Here is a 22,307-nt window from a genome sequence, read left to right on the forward strand (position 1 = left end):
TTCTACATCACCCTCTTCCCAATTCCTGCCCCTTCTTCACAACCCATCCTCAAGTTACACCTCCCCTGATCACCGGATTTAAGACATCACTTTGCTCTCTATGATTCAGCAGCACATAGTGCCTGTGCTGCTCATTCAGCTCCTCTATACTGCTGTTCTCGGAGAAGGCAATGGCACCCCACTCCAGTGTTCCTGCCTGGAGACTCCCAGGGACAGAAGAGCCTAGTGGGCTGCTGTCTATGGGGTCGCACAGAGTCGGACACGACTGAAGTGACACAGCAGCAACATACTGCTGTTCACTGTGAAGTTCAGTTCCTACTTTTACTCTTCCTCGCCAGTCTGTAAGCTCCTTAAGTACAAAACTACATTCTCAACTCTAAGGATCCTCAGAGCATTTAATATGTTATCTAGTATACAACAATGCACCAATAAATGCCTGAGAAATGAAATTCAATTCAACAAATCCTAACCAACATCTAGACATAAGGCATCTTTTCACATGCTACAGAAAGATGCGAAGCTAAATAGAGGATTTTACTCCAAAGTGAGATGGGGCCTTTAGAGAGTTCTGGGCAGAATATTGATCTGCTATCATAGTCCAATTATAACGTATTTGGTTGTAGGAGTTTTTCAACATAGTTTCTTTTTGTTCCAACATAATTTCTTTTAACTAAAAATTTTTCCTCATTTCAACAAAAGGGGCTGCTATTCATAAATTGCTAATGCCTTTCTTACCTTCTTTTGTCTACTTTACTCTCCCACTTGAATCTTATAAATGAATTGAGATGCAAATAGTTTCATGGCCCAGTGCCATTCTATGAAAAAATGTTCTGGTCTTCTATAAGAATAGCTCCCATTTATGGAGCCCCTGATAAGGACGTTTCTTGTGTACATCTTTCTCATAAATCCTCACAACAATCTAGAAAGCTAGGCATTATGACTCCCACCTTAAAAATAAGGAAATAGGAGGTGAGAGTAAGTATATAATTTGCCTATGGTTGCTTAGTAGATCATGGAGCTGAGAAGTGAATGTAGGCCTCCTGATATTGAAGCAGCTAAAACCATCTCAGAAAGGGGTTCCATTGACCAGCATGTAGGTTTGATGGCTCACTTTTGTGAGCCAGCCCTACATCAACATGCCTATTGGAATATCACACAGCAGGAAGTAATACACATTCCTCCATCTTGTCAGGTGCCACCCATGGCCCTCCAGTGCTGTCAGAAAGTGCCCCTTCGTTCTGGACTTAAAATAACTTTCTGCCTTCATCCTTTTGAGACATGCTGCCAACAATATCATCAGCAGCTTGGCTCACATCAGAAGTGCCAGTCTCCTTTAAACTTGGAGAGACTGTCCTGGTATGGGGCAGTAGGAACCTTAGAGTTTCTGTTTCCATGTCATATCTTCTTATGACTTTTTTTGCTTTTATGTGTGCATTTTCTGACAAGGTATTTCACTTTCTGACTGGCCTGTCTGTCCTCAAAACCCAGACTGGTGATTCCCTGCAGCAATGCTAAGTCAACACATCTTTCTTTATCTCCATGATTCTAGCAATACGAAATGTGACTGAATATACAGACTGATTCATGGGTCACGTTGTCTCCTGTTCTTGCAATTGTGGAGCAATAATATATTTGATTTTAATCTTTGGTCTTCAGATAACCAAATGGGTGACCTTGAACCAGTCTCTTCACGTCTCTGAGGGGGTGGAACTGAGTCTCTTTGGAGAAATAAGTCTGAGTTATTTGACAAATCTTTCTTCCACCTTCTGTAGAATATTATTGGCCCACTGAAGCTTTCAGGGTTTTGGTAAAGTGTTTTGTCACTAGGACTTGGGTGATCTGCTAGAGAAGTATTGGTATCAGATCAGTATGAGACCTTGGAGAACTCTTAACATTTTGCTAATGAAGAAACTAAAACCCAAATGGGTTCTGGGACTTACCATACCCCATGAAAGTCTAGGACCATAATCTGGGACTCAGTTCCCAACCTGATGGCCTTTGAATATACAGCTTCCAACCTCCAGGTCAGAAATGGACCTTGCTATTCACAAACCAACCCTCCTGCCTTCTTCAGTGGACTCTGATTCATTATGATGCAGCCACTCAGCAAAAAATGTGTAGTCAGTTGTTTTCTCAGCAAATTTACACCAAGTTGGAGATACTTTCTGTGGTTGAGAATACAACTGATTAGAAAACATTTAAAATTTCAGGCATTTGGAGTAAAGTGCCTTGTTCAAAGTCATCAGGCAAACCGTGGGCAGAGCCAGAACTGGAAGTAAAGAGCTCCAGAGAGACAACTGGAAGATAATGGATGATGACAGGCCATCCAGACCATGCTTCTGGCTTCCTGAAGTCCAGATGGACTCCCCACAGTGTCATGTTGATTGATCGAAGCACCAGTGCTGAGATCACTGCAAATCCCCAGCATGTGCATATAGCTGCACGTTTGTCTCTAGGAGGCTCTAGGTTAGAACATCACTTCCCGCCTTGCAAGCACAAGTAGAGTTGCCACCAGCTAAAGAGGAAAATAGGACCCTAAGGAGCAAGTTTCATGACCATTGGGATGTCAGCCAAGAAAATGGAGGGAGAGAGAAAAGAGAGTGTGTGGTATTCCCCACCCCACCCCCCATAGGGTTTTTGCTGTCTCTTAAACAAATCTGACCCTAGGTATAAGCTTGCCCTTTTTCAGTCCCAACTTCCTTGGTTATAAAATCATGTTTGGCAACTGCTCTGAAAGTTATTAAAGTTGCAGCAGTAAACTATGGGAGGCCAGAGAATTTCAGACAAAAGTTATTGCATCAGTAACTCAGAAACTAATTCCTAAAACTCTTGACACATTTATCCAGAGGGCTACTGCCAATACAGAAATGGAAATCATCATCAAGGGCCACTGTGTACCTGGAATTAAAATCCATCATTCCTCAGAGCAGAGAGCTATGATTGTGGAAGAATATGAATAGTCATGCCTTTTCACCACCATCTTCCCTCAAAAATAGAGTCCTTTATTTTTCAGAAGAACAAGAAAAATTCTGCTCTCTTTGTCTCTTTTTCCTTAAGAACCCCTCATTTACATTTTCTTTTCAATTTTTTTTTTCTTTGACAGTTCCACATTTAAACGGAAAGGCCCCTTTTCCTTACTCAATTGCACTGGTTTTATTTTGGATAGAAATCCTGTTGGGTACAGAAACAGAGAACAAACTTCACAACAGCAATAGTCTCTTCTACAGCATCTATTGTGGGGAAACTTAATACGCTTTTATCAAATGGCAGAGGCACTGGCTCCATTGCTCAGAATTAACTACAAAAGAGCATGGAAAGGGAACAGCACTGCCTTCTTCATCCAGCAAACCTCATTGCATGCCCAGCAACATGGCAAGAACCAGAGACACACAATCCCCATCCGGGAACACCCCCCTGAAAGACCATAGATTGCTTTGCGTGATGCCTTCCTCACCAAAAGTTAATGAATGGAAAAGATTTGATGGGATCCCATGTCAACAAACAAATGGAGAAATGAACCCTCTAATTCAGTGTTAGAGGACTGACAATATCCTCAGAGTTTTAAATACATATATGCTTTGACCCAGGTTCTAAGAATTCGTCCTAAGATAAACTCACAGGGCTAGCCTCAGCCTGATCATAAAGAGGAAAAACCAGGAGCAATGCACAAATCGTTAAAATGCAGCCTTTGACCTGATCGTGTAATTTATATTGATTGTCTTATGACAAACCATTGAGGGAGCACGTGTGTGTATGACCTTATATGTGTAAAGCTGTAGCTACAATGCTGCTTACAGAGGTGTTTACCAAGGTAGTCTCTAGATGAGTTTCCAGGTGACTTTTACTTTCCTTTACCAACTTTTCTGAATTTTTAATACCTTTATACTTGAAATTTGGGAGGGTGCTTTAAAATTTTTTTAAACAAAAAGCTAGTCTTTCCCTAAGTTCCTTAGCATGCGTACTACCATACCTAAGCCCAACCTAGTGGTAAGACAGTATGAAACATTGTGATGAGTTAAGGTGAATCCACATGTCAAAATTCATCAAATTGTACACTTTGGATGTGCAATTTATTGTGCATTATACCTCAATAAAATTGTTTTTCTTTAAAAGGAAAGAAAATGTGAAATAGTCCAGGTAATTTCCATTCTCCACACAAAGTTATCAAAATAATTATGTATTTTAAAAAACCTGAATCAATGTTGGAAAGTAAATTTGATGTTGCAATCAGTGACAGGAGGCTATTCCAAGAGGTTAATAGCCTGAGTGAGGTGTAAAAATGTTCATTTAGCTTACTCTCTATTCTCTGGCTGTGTCAGTGTCCTTGATTATAGACAGATGCAGAGCTCACATTTGACCTGCTTCTGTCTACTTCTGTTTGCACCTTTTTGCAGAGTCCACGTCAATCTTAGGTAGCTTTTACCCCAAAATACATGCTTCAATGCACTTTAATTTTCCTGCAGTCAATAAATAGCACTTGCTAGCTTCCCTCAAGTAACTATATAGCAAACCCGAGGATTCTGAGATTTGAGGATGAGATAAAATTCCCAAAACCAAGCATTCTTTCCAGAGATAATTATTAGTACACTGATAAATGCTTTGAAGACTATTCCTTCACTCTGCTGGCAGATTTTCTCAGGTGTACATATTTTTTCCTGTATGAAATAGTCCAAAGGTCTGGCGTTGCCTAAAAAGTAAGACAAAAGGCACACCAGTGGCCGTAGGTTTAGTGGCAGTAGGTTTAAGAATTGGGTCTCTGAGTTAGTTGGACAAGAAGGAAATAAATGTGTGTGTGTGTTGCTGTCAGTGACCATCCTCAGAACCACTTAGGGTTCCACCCACTTAGGGTTCGTACAGAATGGAGAACATGGGCCCTAAAGTCAGGGCAGGCATGGGACCTCTCTATAGGTTAGGTCTGCTTCTCATCAGTGTTTTTCTGTGTTTTTCCCCCTCTGCTTTCCAATGCAACCAGTTGGACTGTGCTGCAGGGAAGAATTGGGCGCCCAGAGAACCCGTTCCGAGTGGCCCTGGAATATATCTCAAATGGAAACCGAAGCTTATCTGCAGTGGACTTCTTTGCCCTGAAGAACTGCAGTGAAGGTATCTGAATCTGGCTTTCCCCATCCACTCCTTGGTAGCTCGTTGTCTTAAGTAGGTCAGTAATCTGCCACCATAATTAGCTGAAAATGGGCGCACTTATACAGAAGTGTCTCCAGTGCTTTGGGTCTGATTCTGAATATTGCCAAGTGGTTCACAGCCCAGCTGATCAATTTTCAAAGATTGAGTTATAATATTATATCTACTTAACTTAAAGCTATATCGAATAGAATATAGTCTTTGTTGGATAACACATTAGCTTAATTTCCCTGGAGTCCAGATGCTTTCAGCTATGGTTTTGTTTTGTTTTGTGGAAATTTTCAAATGTTTACAAATGAATAGAATAGTGCAATGGGCTCCCATATACCCTCAACCCAGTTTCAACAATTATCAACATTCTGCCTTTTTTTTTTTTCACATGTATCTCCATCCTACTAACTTGATAATGATTAGTACTTTACTTTTTTCCCCCCTGAGGTAAAATTTACAATTAAGTATTTTTAATGATTTGATTTAAGCTGTTATTAAGGGACAATGTGGGAAATGGTTATATGTGAAAATTCTTGCTTATTTTGTAAAAATCATTAAGGCATGTGTCATTGAATTCCTTTTGCATAACTCCACATTGTGAATTTATTTCAAGATTTATTAACAAGAGAAGACATCTCTCTCCTGAAGAGTAATTTGTCAATTTTTTTTTCTTTTTGTCTTTGTTGCCAGGAAACTCTGAGCTAAATGCAATACTCAATCACAATAAATTATATCTGTGTAGTTATTTGATAAACTTATTTTCTCTTCCCTCTACAGAGTTTTTGATCTTCTATTCCTATTTTCAAGATGATATTTTATATATATTTTTCATTAGACATTGCTCCAAGTGTGATTGGTATGCAGGAGAAGACTGATCATTGATATAGATATGAGGTTGATCTTTCCTTGATTCTTCAAAAGACCTAGGGTCATCATTATAAATATCCTTTATTATTTTTCCACATGTAAAGGGTATATAAGATGGACTTGAATTGTACAAATCTTTAGGAAACAAGTTGTTTTCATAGCCACTATTCTCCTGCCATGCCTGCCTCTTCCTCGAGGTTCACTAACCTGTGCTATGGAATCTGTGGTCTGGAGGCCCAGGAATGAAGTATAGACAGAAAGGGAGTCTGTGGCACTCCCAGGCCTAACCTCTCCATTTAGAATGTTCATCAGCAGCCATGAAGGCTCATAACACATAGCCATTGATTGCATGTTGAGGCCCAGTTTTGATTTTGAAGCTGAATACAAAAGGGACTCCTTTAGGTAGGGACCCTACTGACCATCCAGTTCCTTACCTTGCTGTTGCTCTTCATTCACTGCTAGCCTTGCAAGAACTTTCACAAAGTGGTTTTCTTTCTTTCTTTCTTTTTTAATCAAAACTGGTTTATGTGTCAGAAAAAGAAAAATCTATCATAACATGATAGATTGAACTTCAGTTCAAATTGAAAAGGTGCCTAGCCTGTGATGTGAGACGCTGTACAAGAAACATATGGTTTGGGAGAAAGCCAGGAGCTTGTACAAATGTTTCCACACTCAGTAACTTAGGGATTTGTGAACGTCTCTGGACATCATCAGTCCTCACCGATGTCAAGGGTCCACGTACCGTCCAAAAGAGGTTATGTGTTAAAATGGAGCCAGTTATCAGGAATGTGTCAGGAAGAAGGTATGAGTTCCCAGAATTGGCCTAATCTCATTTCAGCAGCATCAGAAGGGAATAAGAGGCTATAAAACTCCAAGTATTAGGCCCAGCACAAATACTCTTGCAAAAATTCTTTGCACCTTTGAAAGATCTCAACCAGTTGTGCACATTTTTCCTTCCTTACGCCTACGACTTCCTTTCACCTACAGTATTCTCCCTCTGTAGTTTATCTTGCATTTGCAGCAATCCATTGCACAGTTTACAAGATATGTTTCTTTTCTGCTTCTCTACCCTTAAAAAACCAAGAGAGTTGACCTCTCTAACTTTCTCTAATGGTCCAGAAAGTGTTTCTTCTGGCAGGACACTCTCTTAAGGAGGAAGAAAAGAAATCTGTCTCTGATTCCTTAAGGAAAGTGGACCTGCCAAGAGACCCAGGAAGGTTCTCATGGCCCAGCTACCTTCCTTCAGAGGCTCCAAGTCCAAGAACAGATGGTTTTCATGGGGAAGCAGGTGTCCTCTGTGCTCCTTCTCAGGTTTGGAATCCTGTGGCCACCAAGAGGTATGAGAGGACCACTGTGGACCTGTGAGGCAGAGAACAGAGTGATCCCAGTGTTTCCTGAGAACTTCTAACTCTTTCTCCTATAATGGAACAAATTCAGGTGCACATCGGGTGGTGTGGACAAGTTGAAAACATAAGAAGTATCCTAAAGCTACCCTCATATATTTAAAGAGAAGGAGTTGTTTTGCAGGCATACCCAAGGCCTGTTTGATGTAGACAAACATCTGTGTTTTCTGAGATCATTACTTCAGTTAGGTCATGAAGGGGAGGAGCTAAGAGAAGTAGTGCATTTGAAGGGGCGGAGCTAAGAGAAGTAGTGCATTTGAAGGGGCTGATCAGGCTGATAGGTTTGTGGGATATCTAGTCTACTTTCTACCTGGGTTCGATCCCTGGGTTGGGAAGACCTCCTGGAGAAGGGAATGGATACCCACTCCAGTATTCTTGTCTGGAGAATCCCATGGACAGAGGAGCCTGGTGGGCTATAGTCCATGGAATCACAAAGAATTGGACATGACTTTCACTTTCAGCTTTTCAGCTTGTAGGGTATCTGGTCTGCTTTATATAGACTTCTACAACCCTTCCTTGTCCCACAAGAAAAAAAATGCCATTTTAACTAAACTGGAGATGGGGTCATTGGGACAATTCTGCTCGCAAAAGAGAAGATATCTATCTGTGGGTGCCATGAAGGCAGAGGTCGTGACTCCCTCTGAATCCTAACACCTGTTATCATAGAATGTAACAGTTATTAGCTGATCAGTTAGTAAGCAATGAAAGCTCACATCTATGGAGCATTTAGCATGTGCACAGGTAGAGTGCTGATCCCTTTGCACGTGTTAGTTATCTCCTGTGAGCTTTACAATAACACTAAAAACCAGGTACTATTATCCTCATTTTATATATGGGGAAACTGAACCTCACAGATGTTTCTAAAGTTACCATCATTGTATAGTTAGGGAAAGGTAGAGCCACACTCAATCCCAAATCAGTCTGATCACCAAGCCAGTATTTCTATCCATGACATCCTGCTGCCTTAATGGAATGTGTAGAGGCTGGAGTTTTATTTACCTTAGAATTATCTTTGACTCTTCCTCTTATCCCTACATCCGGATGATCAAGCCTTGGGCTCTAGGCTTGTGGCTGCCTCACATTCTATCTGTTGCTGTCTAGATGCTACTGTTACTGCTTCTTGAGTTTATCCTTCTGACTTCATTTCCTCAGCCACGTGCTTTATTCAGGCCTTCATATATGTATTCTGGGACTTTAGCAATAGCTAAATAGACTTCTAGCTATTAGACTAAATAGACTAAATAGACTTCCAGCTAGTCTCCCTGATACCATTATCCATCCTTCACACATTGCCAGAAAAATCTCCTCCAAATTCCCTTTGCTTGTGGCATTTTCATGAGGTTCCAGTAACTTCTTATTGTCTACCACATCAGGAATATGAAGGTTGGGCTGGACCACTTCACTCAGAAGTGAAGACCACTTCACATCAGAAAAGTGATGGCTGCAGATCACCCAGCTGGTTGATGGTAGAGCTGGGATTAACATCAGGACCACCTTGACTCTGACCTTGGTGCTTTCACCACTTCTCAATCCTGCCTGGGAAGCCACAGTGCCTCTGCCTGATTTCCACAGTCATTTACAATCCGGCCCTTCTGTACCTGCCCAACATTATGCCCTCTGTTTCCCCATACCTCTCCTCTAACAGACTGGTGTTCTCTACACTATGCCAATAATGCCTACTTGATCCCAGGCCTTATGTTTTGAACACTGATTCATCATTTAAGATCCAGCTTGGGGCCCAAACCCTCCAGAACATCACTCACAGCTAAAGAAATTATTCTTGGAAGACTTTGTTCTCTGCATCTAAATTTAGTAGCTATTTTATAATTATTTCTCAGTTAGTCATTTTGGGGCCCTAACGAGGTTCAGAACCTTGTCTTATATTGCTTTTATTTCTCCAGAGTGCAGTTAACACCATGCTAAACATATAAGAAACACAATGTAAATATTTGTTGACTGATCAGCTAATCAATCAATTGACAAATGCTGTTCCTGCTTTTATAGCTTTGGGCTATTACCCTATTACTCCCAAAAGAAAGTAGCAGTGAGTGGAAATTACTTGGAAGAGATTTTTCCCTCATCTTGAAAGAGTGGTGTGTGTATTCAGTACTGAGGGCAGGGATATCAACCCTTACATGCCCAGGCTCCCAGGGAACCCTTAACCCTTTCATAATGACTTTTCTTCAGCAGACAATTAAAGCATAGGATTATGCAGTACACTCATTGGGACTCCTCAGGTTCAGAGGAACCTGCTGAAAAATACGTCAGAAGAGCAGGACTAGCATCTTGAAAAGGACTTGAAAACAGTCAGTGTGTTCATAAAATTACATATTGCAAACACCCACCTAGCACCTTCTATGTGCCTGGTCCTGTCCTATGCACATTCATATATTAACTCATTAATCCTTCCAGCAACACTGTGAGGTATGCATTATTATTATCATCACTAGGCACAGCAGTCACGTACCCAGAGTCTCACAGCTGATATTGGAGTGGAGGCCATCTGGCTCCAGCATCCATGCTGTTAGCTGCCACACGCTGGTGCTGCCTGTGGAAGGTCACTGCTGCTAAGGACCCCAGAAAGCATCTAATCTGCCTCCCTCAGATGGAAACTGAATGCACAAACACTCAAAAATTTACCTTGAACTTTAACACACTAAATTACTGATTAGTCCAATGTGCTTCCTACCTCCATCTCATTGTCATCAAGTTCTCAGTTTTTCTAAGAAACCAATTCAGAATTTCCCTTTCCCTGCCCAGACGGGTCAAAGGCAGTTTAAGAGGACCACCACACCTTTATCAATAGCGGGTCCCCCATCCATGAAAATCAAGGATGTAAGCCTAAACACATTTTACTGCAGGTGGCCATAGTTCTTTCATGAACCTACAAGAATCAGAACTGAGATTTCCCAGATGAGAGCCACATTCAGCTCACTAACAGACCTTTTCCCAAGAAGCACTCATGGTCCCTTACTCTATCAAGACATTGTCACACACATTACTTCTAATCCATTCAGAGAGGGTGTCAGAAGCCTCACTCACACTATCCATGGTGCTGAGGGTGATTTCACTGACTTCTATACTTCAGGAAGGGGGAGGAATCCGAGGAATACAATGCAGTCAGACCACTGCAGACACCTTAAAACACGTGTCCCGAAAGAGTGGGAGATGACAGCTATCTTAGCCTCTTTGTGCCTAAAATGAGGACATGTAAACTAGATCCACAGTCTTCAAACATTTTTTAGAGGCTTAACTCTTAGTTCATACAAAGTCTTATATAAAAACCCAGGATATGAAATTACACAAGTACAGTTGCCCTAGAGGAAGTGACGGTGAGGAGCCCACCAGTTCCACAGTCTTTGACAAACCTTCCAAATGGGCTTTCATGAAATACAGCTTGAGAGTTGCTGGGCAGTCTGATTTTTAACTCTCCTATTAACCCCAGCTTTTTGATCCTATTATACTGTACTTATTTAAAATGTAATAGCAAAACGGAATTACATTAACCAGACCTTCTTTAAATGATTAAGACTAAGCCCAAGGCTATTGTACTTTGAATATGGGCCATTTCCCCAGACAGACTTTTGTCACTGTGGGTCCTGGCTTTGAGATGCTAAGTATGGAGCCGGTATGATTGTTTCCAATAAAACACGCATGGCATCACCTGGCCCTCTCTCCCTTCTCTTTCTTCTTACTTTATCAAAGACAGTGATGGGCACTGGAGGATATCCTCCTTAGACCAAGAGGGGACAAGATGAAATGAGAGAAGCTACACAAATAGATTCCAATATTTGGCCAGCCATGTGGAACCAATTAACCTTTAGAGTAAGATCCAAAATCCAGCTGGGTAAAATGAAGGATAACCTCATGGGCTCCTGGCAGCCTGGCCCAAACTGGGCATTTTCTGTTCCAAAAGCAAGCAGCACCCCAGCACCTTCCTTAGTTTGTGCTTGTGAAATTACTGTGGAATGCTGTCTTGGGACTGCCAGCAAAAACCTGTCTATGTAGCAGACTCATTCATCCAACCGTCTGTGCATTCACCCATTCATACGACAGGTATTTACTGAGCGGTACTAAACTAAATGCATAGTGACCTTGATATAAACTTGTTTCTGTCTTAAGATTGAGTTTTGATGTTATGGCTTTAAGATCTCTATTCTACTTAGGACAAACACTGCTCCCCAAGGGCATCCCTGACTTATATTTAGTTTGCCCAAGGTATTGAATAGGTGCTCCATTTGTAGAGATGTCTTCCTCCAAACTAGTTACAATGCACCTTTCTCAGAAAGAACACAGAATGAATGCTGAACCGGCAATCAGGGAATTTAAGTCATGTTTCTACCTCTTCCTTGGTGGCTCAGACAGTAAAGAACCTGCCTGCAATGCAGGAGAACTGGTTCAATACCATGGTTGGGAAGGTCCCTTGGAAAAGGGAATGCAACCCACCCCACTATTCTTTCCTGGAGAATTCCATGAACCAAGGAGCCTGGCAGGCTACAGTCCATGGGGTTGCAAAGAGTCAGAAACGATTGAGCAACTAACACTTTCATTTCTTTCACTTCCACCTCTTTAGGCTTCCCAGGTGGCGCTAGTGGTAAAGAATCCACCTGCCAAGCATGAGAAACATTTTTGACCCCTGGGCTTCTCTGTCTTCTTTACTGTCTGGCTCAGACAGTAAAGAATCTGCCTACAATGCAGGAGACCCAGGTTCGATCCCTGGATTGAGAAGATCCCTTGGAGAAGGGAATGGCAACCCACTCCAGTATTCTTTCCTGGAGAATTCCATGGACAGAGGACCCTGGCGGGCTACAGTCCATGGGGTCACAAAGAGTAGGACACAGCTGAGCAACTAACACTTTCACTTTCAAACCCTGAGTCAGGAAGATCCCCTGAAGGAGGAATGGCAACCCACTCCAGTATGCTTGTTTGGAGCATTCCACGGACAGAGGAGCCTGTCCATAGGGTACAGTCCATAGGGTCACAAAGAGTGAGACATGACAGAGCTACTAAACAACAGCAAACAATGCAACACTGTGGATCAAAAGAGACATCAGGTCTCCCCCAGAATTGGCACACTTTTTTAAAATTTAAAACAGGAATAACAATATGTCAACGGCTGACCCCAAATTGACGTTAATCGTGAGGGTCAAAGGAGAGTATGGCTGTGGAGGTGTGTTTGTGGATGTTGCTCTGAGCTCCCTGACTTCTCTGGCCTCAAGTCTTTGAAAAGGAAGCTACTCCCTCTCTGCCACTCGGTTTCTCATGGTGAAACGACCATTCACAGAAATAAATTGAAACAAACACTTCATGTTAATGACAACAACGTGCCAAGTGGGTGATGGGAGCTGCAGCATCGCCAACCTGATGCCAGCATCCAGGTGGCCAACACCTGGGTTGGTCTCTTCAAGGGACTGAATCAATCATGTGGTGGTGGATCTATTGCTCGGAAGTGAAAACCAGAGAGGACCCTGAGCCACAGCCTGGTGTCCTCACTTAGTTCTCACTGTGACTACCTGGTGGAGGGTGAACCTCGTTTACCAAACATTCCCCTTCTTGACTCCCGATCTCTAAAACTTCTTGCCTGTTTTTTACCTGTGGACTGTGCTCTTTAAAAGATAGGCATTAGAATGACTAAAATTTCATTTAGCCACTGAGATCTACTCACATTTCCCTGAGTGCCTTCCCACCTTTAAGCTTTTTTTTTTAGCTATGCCCCCTCCATTCCCAATATCTGCTTCTCCCAGTCCGCCACATCTTTCAGATTTCTGCTCAAATATATCTTCTCCCAGAAGTCTCAGCCCAGAATTGTGTTTCTATATATTTCTGTTTTAAAACAGCCTACTTCTTTCCAGAGTTATTTATGTGTCTTGCTCAATAGATGCTAGGTTCTATTTTTTTAAAGACTGTCTTTAAAAAAAAAAAAACTCTACATCCCAATTACCAACTAACAGTGTTTTTCCCATAGTAAGTAGTGAATAAAGGTTTTTTTGTTACAATGTAGGAGAGAGATTACAGGCTTTGGAATCAGAATGAGTGTGGAATTCCAGCTCCATCATTTACCACCCTTTTGATCTCAGAGGAGGTTTCTTTTTTTTTTTTTTTTCCAATCTGTGAGTTTTGTTTTCCTCATAAGTAAGTGGGACTCAGTTCAGTTCAGTTGCTCAGTCATGTCCGACTCTTTGCGACCCCATGAATCGCAGCACACCAGGCCTCCCTGTCCATCATCAACTCCCGGAGTTCACTCAAACTCATGTCCATCGAGTCGGTGATGCCATCCAGCCATCTCATCCTCTGTCATCCCCTTTTCTTCTTGCCCCCAATCCCTCCCAGCATCAGAGTCTTTTCCAATGAGTCAGCTCTTCGCATGAGGTGGCCAAAGTTCTGGAGTTTCAGCTTTAGCATCAGTCCTTCCAAAGAACACCCAGGGCTGATCTCCTTTAGAATGGACTGGTTGGATCTCCTTGCAGTCCAAGGGGCTCTCAAGAGTCTTCTCCTACCAGGGTCCAGCCCTGGTGGAGTCAGAGGATTTGAAGGGGAGACGGCTTCGGCGATGAGGATACGATAGAATTAAAGATATATAGAGTGGTTAAATAAAGATAGCTCAGTGAGAAAATTCAGTGGAGAAAAGAGGCTGAATAACTTGGTTTACGTGGAAAGCCAATAAAATTCCAAGATAAGGAATTTGAGTCCCTACGTAGGCCATGGGTGTCCTCCCACTCTCCTGAAGGAGAGGAGACACTAAGGCCTCCCTGGTCAGATCTTAGAAGCCCAGGCAAAATTAGTAGGTTTAACGAGCCTCCATGCTCCAGATGGGAATTCAGCCAGAAGGTGAGAGAAAGAACGACATGGGGAGACCAAGCTTTGGTGAACAAGGCCTGCACTTTATTTTCCAAAGTAGTTTTTATACCTTAAGTTGTGCATAGAGGATAATGGGGGAAGGGGTAGAGTCATGCAAGGACAGCAGTCCTTGATCCTAATCGAAGCCAGGCTTTCTTCCTGCAAACTTATCATATGCAAAAGTTTAGGTGATTTACATCATCTTCTGGCCAGGAGTCCTGTTAACATTTTATGACCCTTTCTGCAGAAAACTTATTTTTCTCTAAAGGTGATTATTCTAAAGTCAAGTGCCACCCTCCAAAAGCATTAGATAAAGTTGCATTCCTACAGGGCAAAGGTGTGGTGGGCTATAACAAGAAAAGAATTAACTCAAGGGTCCAAGGTTACAAACATTAAAACTACTACTTACATTCCTATACACCAATTATATTAATCAATACACTCCCAGGGACACAGTAGGTAAGGGATATGGAAACTTAGCAGCAAACATTGGCCCAACAAGTGAAAAACCCCTCACCAATACAATTTCTAATCAATCTTTTAACTGCTCAAAGGAATCTTTATTTAGACAGTTTAGAACATCTCATGCCTCTCATGGTTGGGAGGCTGTGAACAAGCACATGTGGCTGGAAGAACCTGTTCAGGCAGGCTAGAGGACTTCCAAAGGAGTTTGTAAGTTGAAACACTCTTGTCATGCCCAGGAACTTTTTTAACTGGAGCTGTAAGTTAACTCTTTTTCAGAGAGAGGTGGTGGGGGACAGCTCCCCATAAAGTCAGAGGTGTAGGTGAGAGCACAAAGCAGTAAAGTAGGCAGACTATGGTTTTGGGGGTCGATGCTCCAGAATTTCCAGAGGGACTCCTGAGGCTCGATCCTGCCTTTGCGGATGCCGAGCCTCCTTTCTCATGACCTTTGCCACGGGCAGATTTCCTCACGCTGGCTCCCAGCATTCTCCAACACCACAGTTCAAAAGCATCAATTCTTTGGTGCTCAGCTTTCTTCACAGTCCAACTCTCACATCCATACATGACCACTGGAAAAATCATAGCCTTGACTAGATGGACCTTTGTTGGCAAAGTAATGTCTCTGCTTTTGAATATGCTATCTAGGTTGGTCATAACTTTCCTTCCAAGGAGTAAGCGTCTTTTAATTTCATGGCTGCAATCACCATCTGCAGTGATTTTGGAGCCCCCCAAAAATAAAGTCTGACATTGTTTCCCCATCTATTTCCCATGAGGTGATGGGACCAGATGCCATGATCTTCGTTTTCTGAATGTTGAGCTTTAAGCCAACTTTTTCACTCTCCTCTTTCACTTGCAACAAGAGGCTTTTGAGTTCCTCTTCACTTTCTGCCATAAGGGTGGTGTCATCTGCATATCTGAGGTTATTCATATTTCTCCCGGCAATCTTGATGCCAACCTGTGCTTCTTCCAGCCCAGCGTTTCTCATGATGTACTCTGCATAGAAGTTAAATAAACAGGGTGACAATATACAGCCTTGGCATACTCCTTTTCCTATTTGGAACCAGTCTGTTGTTCCATGTCCAGTTCTAACTGTTGTTTCCTGACCTACACACAGGTTTCTCAAGAGGCAGGTCAGGTGATCTGGTATTCCCATCTCTTTCAGAATTTTCCACAGTTTATTGTGATCCACACAGTCAAAGTCTTTGGCATAGTCAATAAAGCAGAAATAGATGTTTTTCTGGAACTCTCTTGCTTTTTCCATGATCCAGCAGATGTTGGCAATTTGATCTCTGGTTTGTCTGCCTTTCCTAAAACCAGCTTGAACATCTGTAATATATAATTATGGGTTTTGGGAAATTAAAACTGATATTGTATGTAGAACCCCTAGCACAGTCCTTGGCACGATGAATACCATCTCCCTCTCTCTCCCATGTCCCCCGTCTGAGCTGAATGTCCCCATTCAGGAACCAGGACTGAATAATTCTGTAGGACTAGCCCATGGTGTGTTATATGTTGGCAGGGTCCTACCCACCTTTCATTTATGTTGTTGCTGTTTGTTTTCATTTAATATACTATCTTTTTAATCATTTATTTTATTTAATTGTCAGTTTATAAAATTTAATTTTCAGTAGTAAATGTTTACCAGCTAGCTTGCAAGATTTCTGAAAATGTAACAATCAGCTCTTACCAGTGAGTGTGAGCTGGCTATAACCCACCACTGCACTCTTCCTTTCCCAGATTGTTTTTCCTAAATCCCAGACATTATATTATCTTATCCATAGACATTTCAGCATATACCTCTAAAACCCCATTTCCAACAGAGATCCTGATAACCCAGATCTACATTTTAATTTCCAAGGCAGCTACTTCTGTATGCTTTTATCTTTAATAAAGTCAGTTTTTTTTTTTCTTTTGTGACTCAAGTGCACAGAATCCGGTTTCCCCAAAGGAAAAGGACCGTTTAATCCCATGGGGATGGCTGAAGTCCAGGGAAGACCCTAAAAGTACATTGACCCGACTATCACATTGCCTCCTCAAGCCAATTAAGCGTGCAATCTAAAACAGCCAGGCCCCAGCTGGTGGAACCAGGAAAGAACTTTGTCCGCCCCTCCTTTCCCTTCTGATGCATAGCTGCTGTTGGCAGAGACTTTTATATTCTGGAATGGCTTACTCATAATCACTAATAAAGCCAATTAGAAATGCCCCCACAAAGTGCCTAGGAACAAGAATGATTGCTTGGGTGACTGTTTTAAACATTCGACCATTGAAAAATCACCTGGAAATGGGGGCAGACACAAAAGGTTTTAAAATATAAATAAATAAGGAACCAGTGTGCTGAGGTCATTGTACTCCCAAAAGAAAATTACTTTCAAATTACAACTACATAAAAGAAATAATTGAAAAGATTAATCACACTAAAATAATTGGTCTATTTTACAAGTAATTTGGAGCAATATTCAGTCATTGACATCAATGTCTAGTAGTAAAATAGCAATGAATTCCATTCTCTGACTAATGTATTTATTTTATTAATGGTACTAAATGGTGTTGTTACTGCTTATAAATATTTCATAATTTTTAATTCATTAAAATGTTCAAGGAACTTCCAAAAGTATTTATTAGTTTAAGTCATTCTTAGTATTCAATATGCGATTGCCATTCTGCTTGGGTAATTAAAAAAATTATTGTTTTGGGTAATGGGAGTCTCTTTGAATTTGGAGGATTAAGCCCCAGTTATTAATGAGACTACTGCTCCAGATGGTGATGAATGAGGGGCTTGGTGAAACTGTGTTCCCTTTTTGCATCTCTAAGGTTCCTCTGTAGCCATTCCGTAAAACCTGGCCCTGGAGCTGTGAGGCAAACAGGGTGGACCCAGATAAATTAATTCCGGAGATAATAAGAAGAGTGTCAGTTTGAACATTGGTTTCAATCCACTACCTCTCCCACCCCCATTTCATCTTCCTGAAAGAGCTGACAGCAAAATTCATATATTCCAACCTCGCCTCCTGTTTCTTTCATTCTTTGATAGGGGCCATAACAGGTGAAATGAACAAAAAGATGCAACAGAAAGAATGGACACCCAATACTGAATAGTGGAAGGAGGATAGGACTTGGATGAGGAAAACATGCATTTGGGTCTTGAGTTGTTTGGGTGCCACGTGTCCATTATATCCTGCAGTCCTAGATCATTCATGTGTGAAACACAGACCGTGGATGGTACCTGCCCCAGGGTCCCTGTGGGGTTTGAACGTGTTCATCTGTATGCCTGTGTAAAACAGTACCTAGAACCTAGTGGGAAACCAAACAGGATTAGTTCTACTCTTCTCTAAGTCCAAAGAGTGTGTCATGGTGGTGTGCCAATGGCCTCAGCAACTCTTAACTAACTGTGCTATTACACAAACAGTTGGTATGAGTCATCAAGGAAAATCAGCCATAGTGAATTGTACAACTCAGGGGCTCAGTGAAGTCTAAGGACATCCGCTAGAGGAGGGACAGGTTAACTCTGCCCAATAGGTCTGAGATCAGGCTCACTGCACTGCCTCCAGAGTGTCATCCACACAGGAAATGGCTAAAGTCATTTGGCTATAGGCAAATTGGGAGGGGCCAGGATCCAATAAGTGGCTTGAGGTGAAGTGGGGCCAATGCTTCTCGAACTTGGATGCTTGTGTAGTGATGTTGTGGGGGTTGATTCCACAGAATCAACATGATATGTCTTTCCAGATTGGAGTTGGGGGACATTTTCTATTGAAATTAGCAGGCTATATGTTGGGCTCCAGTGCAAACTGTGCACAATTAATAAAATACCTTTTCTGTTCATAGCGATCCCCCAGATTCTGGAAGGTGACTTCATCCTTCTCTGCCACTGGGAGAACAGCAGAGGACATGTTGGTGAAGCACCATTTCAGGGGGACAGAGGGACATGGGTCAGAGGAAGTACAGACAGGCCTGGGGTCAAGCAGGTACCAAAGGGGAGGTATCCTCTCAGTGCAAGCCACGGAGGAAGGGCAGGGTGGCAGGCAGAACTCCACTGACACCAGAAACCAGCAGCAGGGCCCTGAGCTACATAAGCTACCAGAAAGGCTCAGTTCCTAAAATTTAGGTACCAGGTCAGGGACAAACTAACCAAATATTAGACTGCAAAGTCCCCTGTGCATTGACCTAGAGCTTTTAAACTTCCTCAAGGACAGAATTAATCTCAGAGTTGGTTTGGTTTGGTTTGGTTTGGTTTGGTTTGAAGGAGGATACAGGGAGGGGTTTGTAAACCTTATCTGAAAACCTGGGAGACATTTTACTTCCTCTCTTCTGGCACCCCTGCACAGGGCTCCTCACTTCAGGGGCTCGGCAACTTCTGGGGTAGTATGGGCTGAAGGAGCCATTTGCTCTGCTTGCTGGGGGGCATAGACTCAGAATGCTGGAGCCTAAGTGGCTGGGATGTGAGGCTTTTTCTCTCTTCCCTCATGGTTATTTTGCCATTTTTGGCATTCTACATCCTCAAGTCATGCTGTGATCATGGTTTTTGTGGAACTTTAGTTTGCCTTTCTTGTTGTGATTTGTTTGGGGAAGAAACACTGAGAGACTAGTTGCTCTGCAGCTTCCTGGAAAGCCCTGCAGTGTAGAGTTTGCAAACCACAGGACAGACGGTCTCTGGGATCCCTCGTTCTCTCAGCTCCATCATTCTGGGATTCTCTCAGCAGCATGTGGGTGAATGCAGTCTTTTGGCTTTTGCTTCTTCATTTAGCTCTTAGCCAAAATTTTGTATCTAGAAAACACTTAACGAACATTAACTAATTACCCTTCATTAATCATTCATGCAGCTGGTACAGCAGGGTCTTACCATTTCCTTTAAGAACACAGGTGTAATATCCTATCTGGACCCCAGCTCCCACTCAGGGGGCAATGGGGTCATCATGGCGGCACTGGGATATTCCGGAGCTCACTAGGGGAGTGGGCCGGAAGGTGGGCATGGGCTCTGTGAGGCTACAACCACACTGGGATGCCCTTCTATTCTAACGAACAGGAAGGACGAGCCACATTGCCAGCCAATGGCAGCTGAGAGGCAATAAGCTTTAATTAGAGGCTTCTTCCAGGAAATTCATATGAACATAATAAATCTGTTGTCTTAAAAGGCCCAGAGAGGTTAAATGCCTCGCCTTTCTTTTTGCTTTTATAAGCTGATCTTTTCAATCGTTTGTGAAATGTAAATATAGTGAGGACATTGACTCTGAAGAGCTCCCCACTGCTCCAGGGACAGGTAGCCCGAGTCTGGGGTCAGGAGGCAGCCTGTCTGTAGGTTTATGGCTCAGGAGCACAGAGCAGGGCAGGCAAATGAGCTGTCACAGCTGAGCGCAGCAGAAGGGAGAAGGTCACTTGGGTCTCTGTGAGGGCTGGGAATGAAGCAAGCTCCCTGTGCCGCAGGCCCAAGAGGTCAAGGAGAGCCTGTGAGTAGCCTGAAGTCTCTGTCCTATGAACTTGGGCCCACGAGTATATAAAGCTAGGGTGAGGAATGCCCAGAATTACATTATATGGATAAGAATGGAAAATATTCCTTGTAATGGTAATTACAAGGAGAGATGTTTTTCTGCTTATCTTACCATCTCAGGAATGATATTTTTCTTTACTGTTAGTATGCAAGCACAGACTTTTGCTCACTGGCTGTCATGTGCTCTCATGTTATGCACATGGCACATATGTACAGTAATGTTAGAGCCCTGTTGTCGGGCCATTCTCTGCCATCCTTCTCCTGATGTGGCCCTTTTCCCATTCCTTTCTCTCATCCCTTACCTGTGGCATGTGCAATGCCAAAGCTTCTACTCCATTCAGAGTCCTACCTTTTGTTTACTCTGTGATAAGAAATAAGTAAAGGCAGACAGATCATTTCCCTTCTCAGTTGTTTGTTTGGGCATCCTGTGGACAGCCTGTCCCTACATCTCCCCACTCTCAGCCTTTCTTCCTTCCGTCTCCCCTAGGCTGTGGATGTCTTCATCTTTTTGTTTGTCTGTTAACCCAGTATCTTCTCAACTCTCTTCCTTTCCTTGTGAGAAGAAGAAAATCGGGCCGTGGAATCACTGTGGCCACTTCAGTTATCAGTGAGCCTGCTCCGCTTTCATTCCAGGCACAGACCTCTGGCTCTGCACCCATGGACAGAAGCTGAGACAGGCAGGTTGGATGGATCTGGGATGGATCTGGGGCGTGCATATGTAGAGTCTTCCTGTCTTTTTCTTCTTATTCTAAGCAGAGATTTTCTCCTCTCCTCCTTTTTCCCTTTCCCCATGTTTCCTCCCTTCCCTTCATGAACCTGTCACCCTCTCATTCAGGACCTCACCCACCCACAATGCATATGCTCTCTCTCTTACACACACACACACACACACACACACACACAGAAAGGGGTGGGGGGAAGGCATGAACATGCTCAGGAACAGGGAGAGGTTTTGAGGGACATTCGGATGTGGGACTCCTAAAGAGTGCCTATGGGACAAGATCATCATCTTTAGTTGAGTGAGGTCTTACCTAAGATGGAAGTCTTTCCTGGTGTTGATCACATGGCAAAGGCAAGGATCTAGGTAGATAAAAGGATCTGGTATTTTTTTCTGAGCATCAAGAAATGAAATGGGAGTGAGCTCTTGGGTAGTGGAGCTGAGGTTGCACTCACTGCATGAGAAGACACTAGAAGCCAAGAAGGAAACGTCACTGGGTTTAGGAGAGCTCTCTTCTGGGGTCAGCAAAACACAGAGTCTAAGCTCATGGGGCACACCTGAAGTTTTGTCCCTTGTCTTTCCCAGTCTTCAGTAGAGTCACATTGAACATTCCAGCTTACCTTGGTTGTAGTCCAAGAGTTTTGTATGGGCACTGTCTCGGGTCTTAAAGGGTTTAAATGTCACTCCTGAGACCAGATTGAAGATGGTAGTAGTGATTTATAGGAATCTCCAGGGAAATGGCTAATCTTCAAAGAAGAGGGAGGAAAGGAGGGAAGAAAAGAGGAAGGGAGGGAGCCAAGTCTTGAGATTTAGCCACTCCCCCCACTGTGAAGTTCTCTTTCTGGACCAAAGTTGAAGATTCTGATCTTCACTGATAAGGAAGGTGGGATCTCCTTACCTGGGATATGTGCAGATGCATCAGTTGGGCTTCCCATCTTCCCACCATCTCGAAACTGGACTCCACAATAGAAACCCAGCCTCCCAGAACCAAGGCTGGAGACCTTATTAAAGAACCCAAACTCTTTAGGCTTTTCTAGATTTTAAAAAATCTTTCTTTGTTCTTCCATGTTTCTGTATTATCTGGTACAACTTCATCAGAGGCTCCGATGACATATGAGATCCCCCAGTCTCTAATTGTTGGTTGTTGCTTTTCAGAGACAAAAAATAGAAAAGGAGCCACACAGTCACAGTCACTATTGTGGGCTCTTTTGTCAGGTGTAGAACTCCTCCTTCCATACCCCACCCCAGCCTTTGGTTCCAGTGCAGACAACTCCATTCATGTGCTATGAGCTCTGTCCACAGAGCTCAGCAAGGCTTTGTAGGACTCATGTGGATCATCCACAGTCTTTTTGACTTTCGCTTCTGTTATTTTCCCCTCCTGCTAAGTTGCAAGCCTTCCACCTCATCTCTGTAT

At 42.8% G+C, this 22,307-nt stretch overlaps 1 protein-coding gene across 1 annotated transcript in view; it reads left to right on the forward strand.

The window, feature by feature from the left end:
- The window catches only part of ALK (ALK receptor tyrosine kinase), a 733,751-nt gene that overhangs the window by 536,969 nt on the left and 174,475 nt on the right, over nucleotides 1-22,307 (forward strand). The window contains exon 5 of the mRNA XM_027555753.1: nucleotides 4,973-5,100. Within this exon, the coding sequence (XP_027411554.1) occupies nucleotides 4,973-5,100 (128 nt within the window). The remainder of the gene's footprint in view (nucleotides 1-4,972; nucleotides 5,101-22,307) is intronic.

Source organism: Bos indicus x Bos taurus, chromosome 11 (assembly GCF_003369695.1).
Source record: "Bos indicus x Bos taurus breed Angus x Brahman F1 hybrid chromosome 11, Bos_hybrid_MaternalHap_v2.0, whole genome shotgun sequence".
NCBI lineage: Eukaryota > Metazoa > Chordata > Mammalia > Artiodactyla > Bovidae > Bos > Bos indicus x Bos taurus.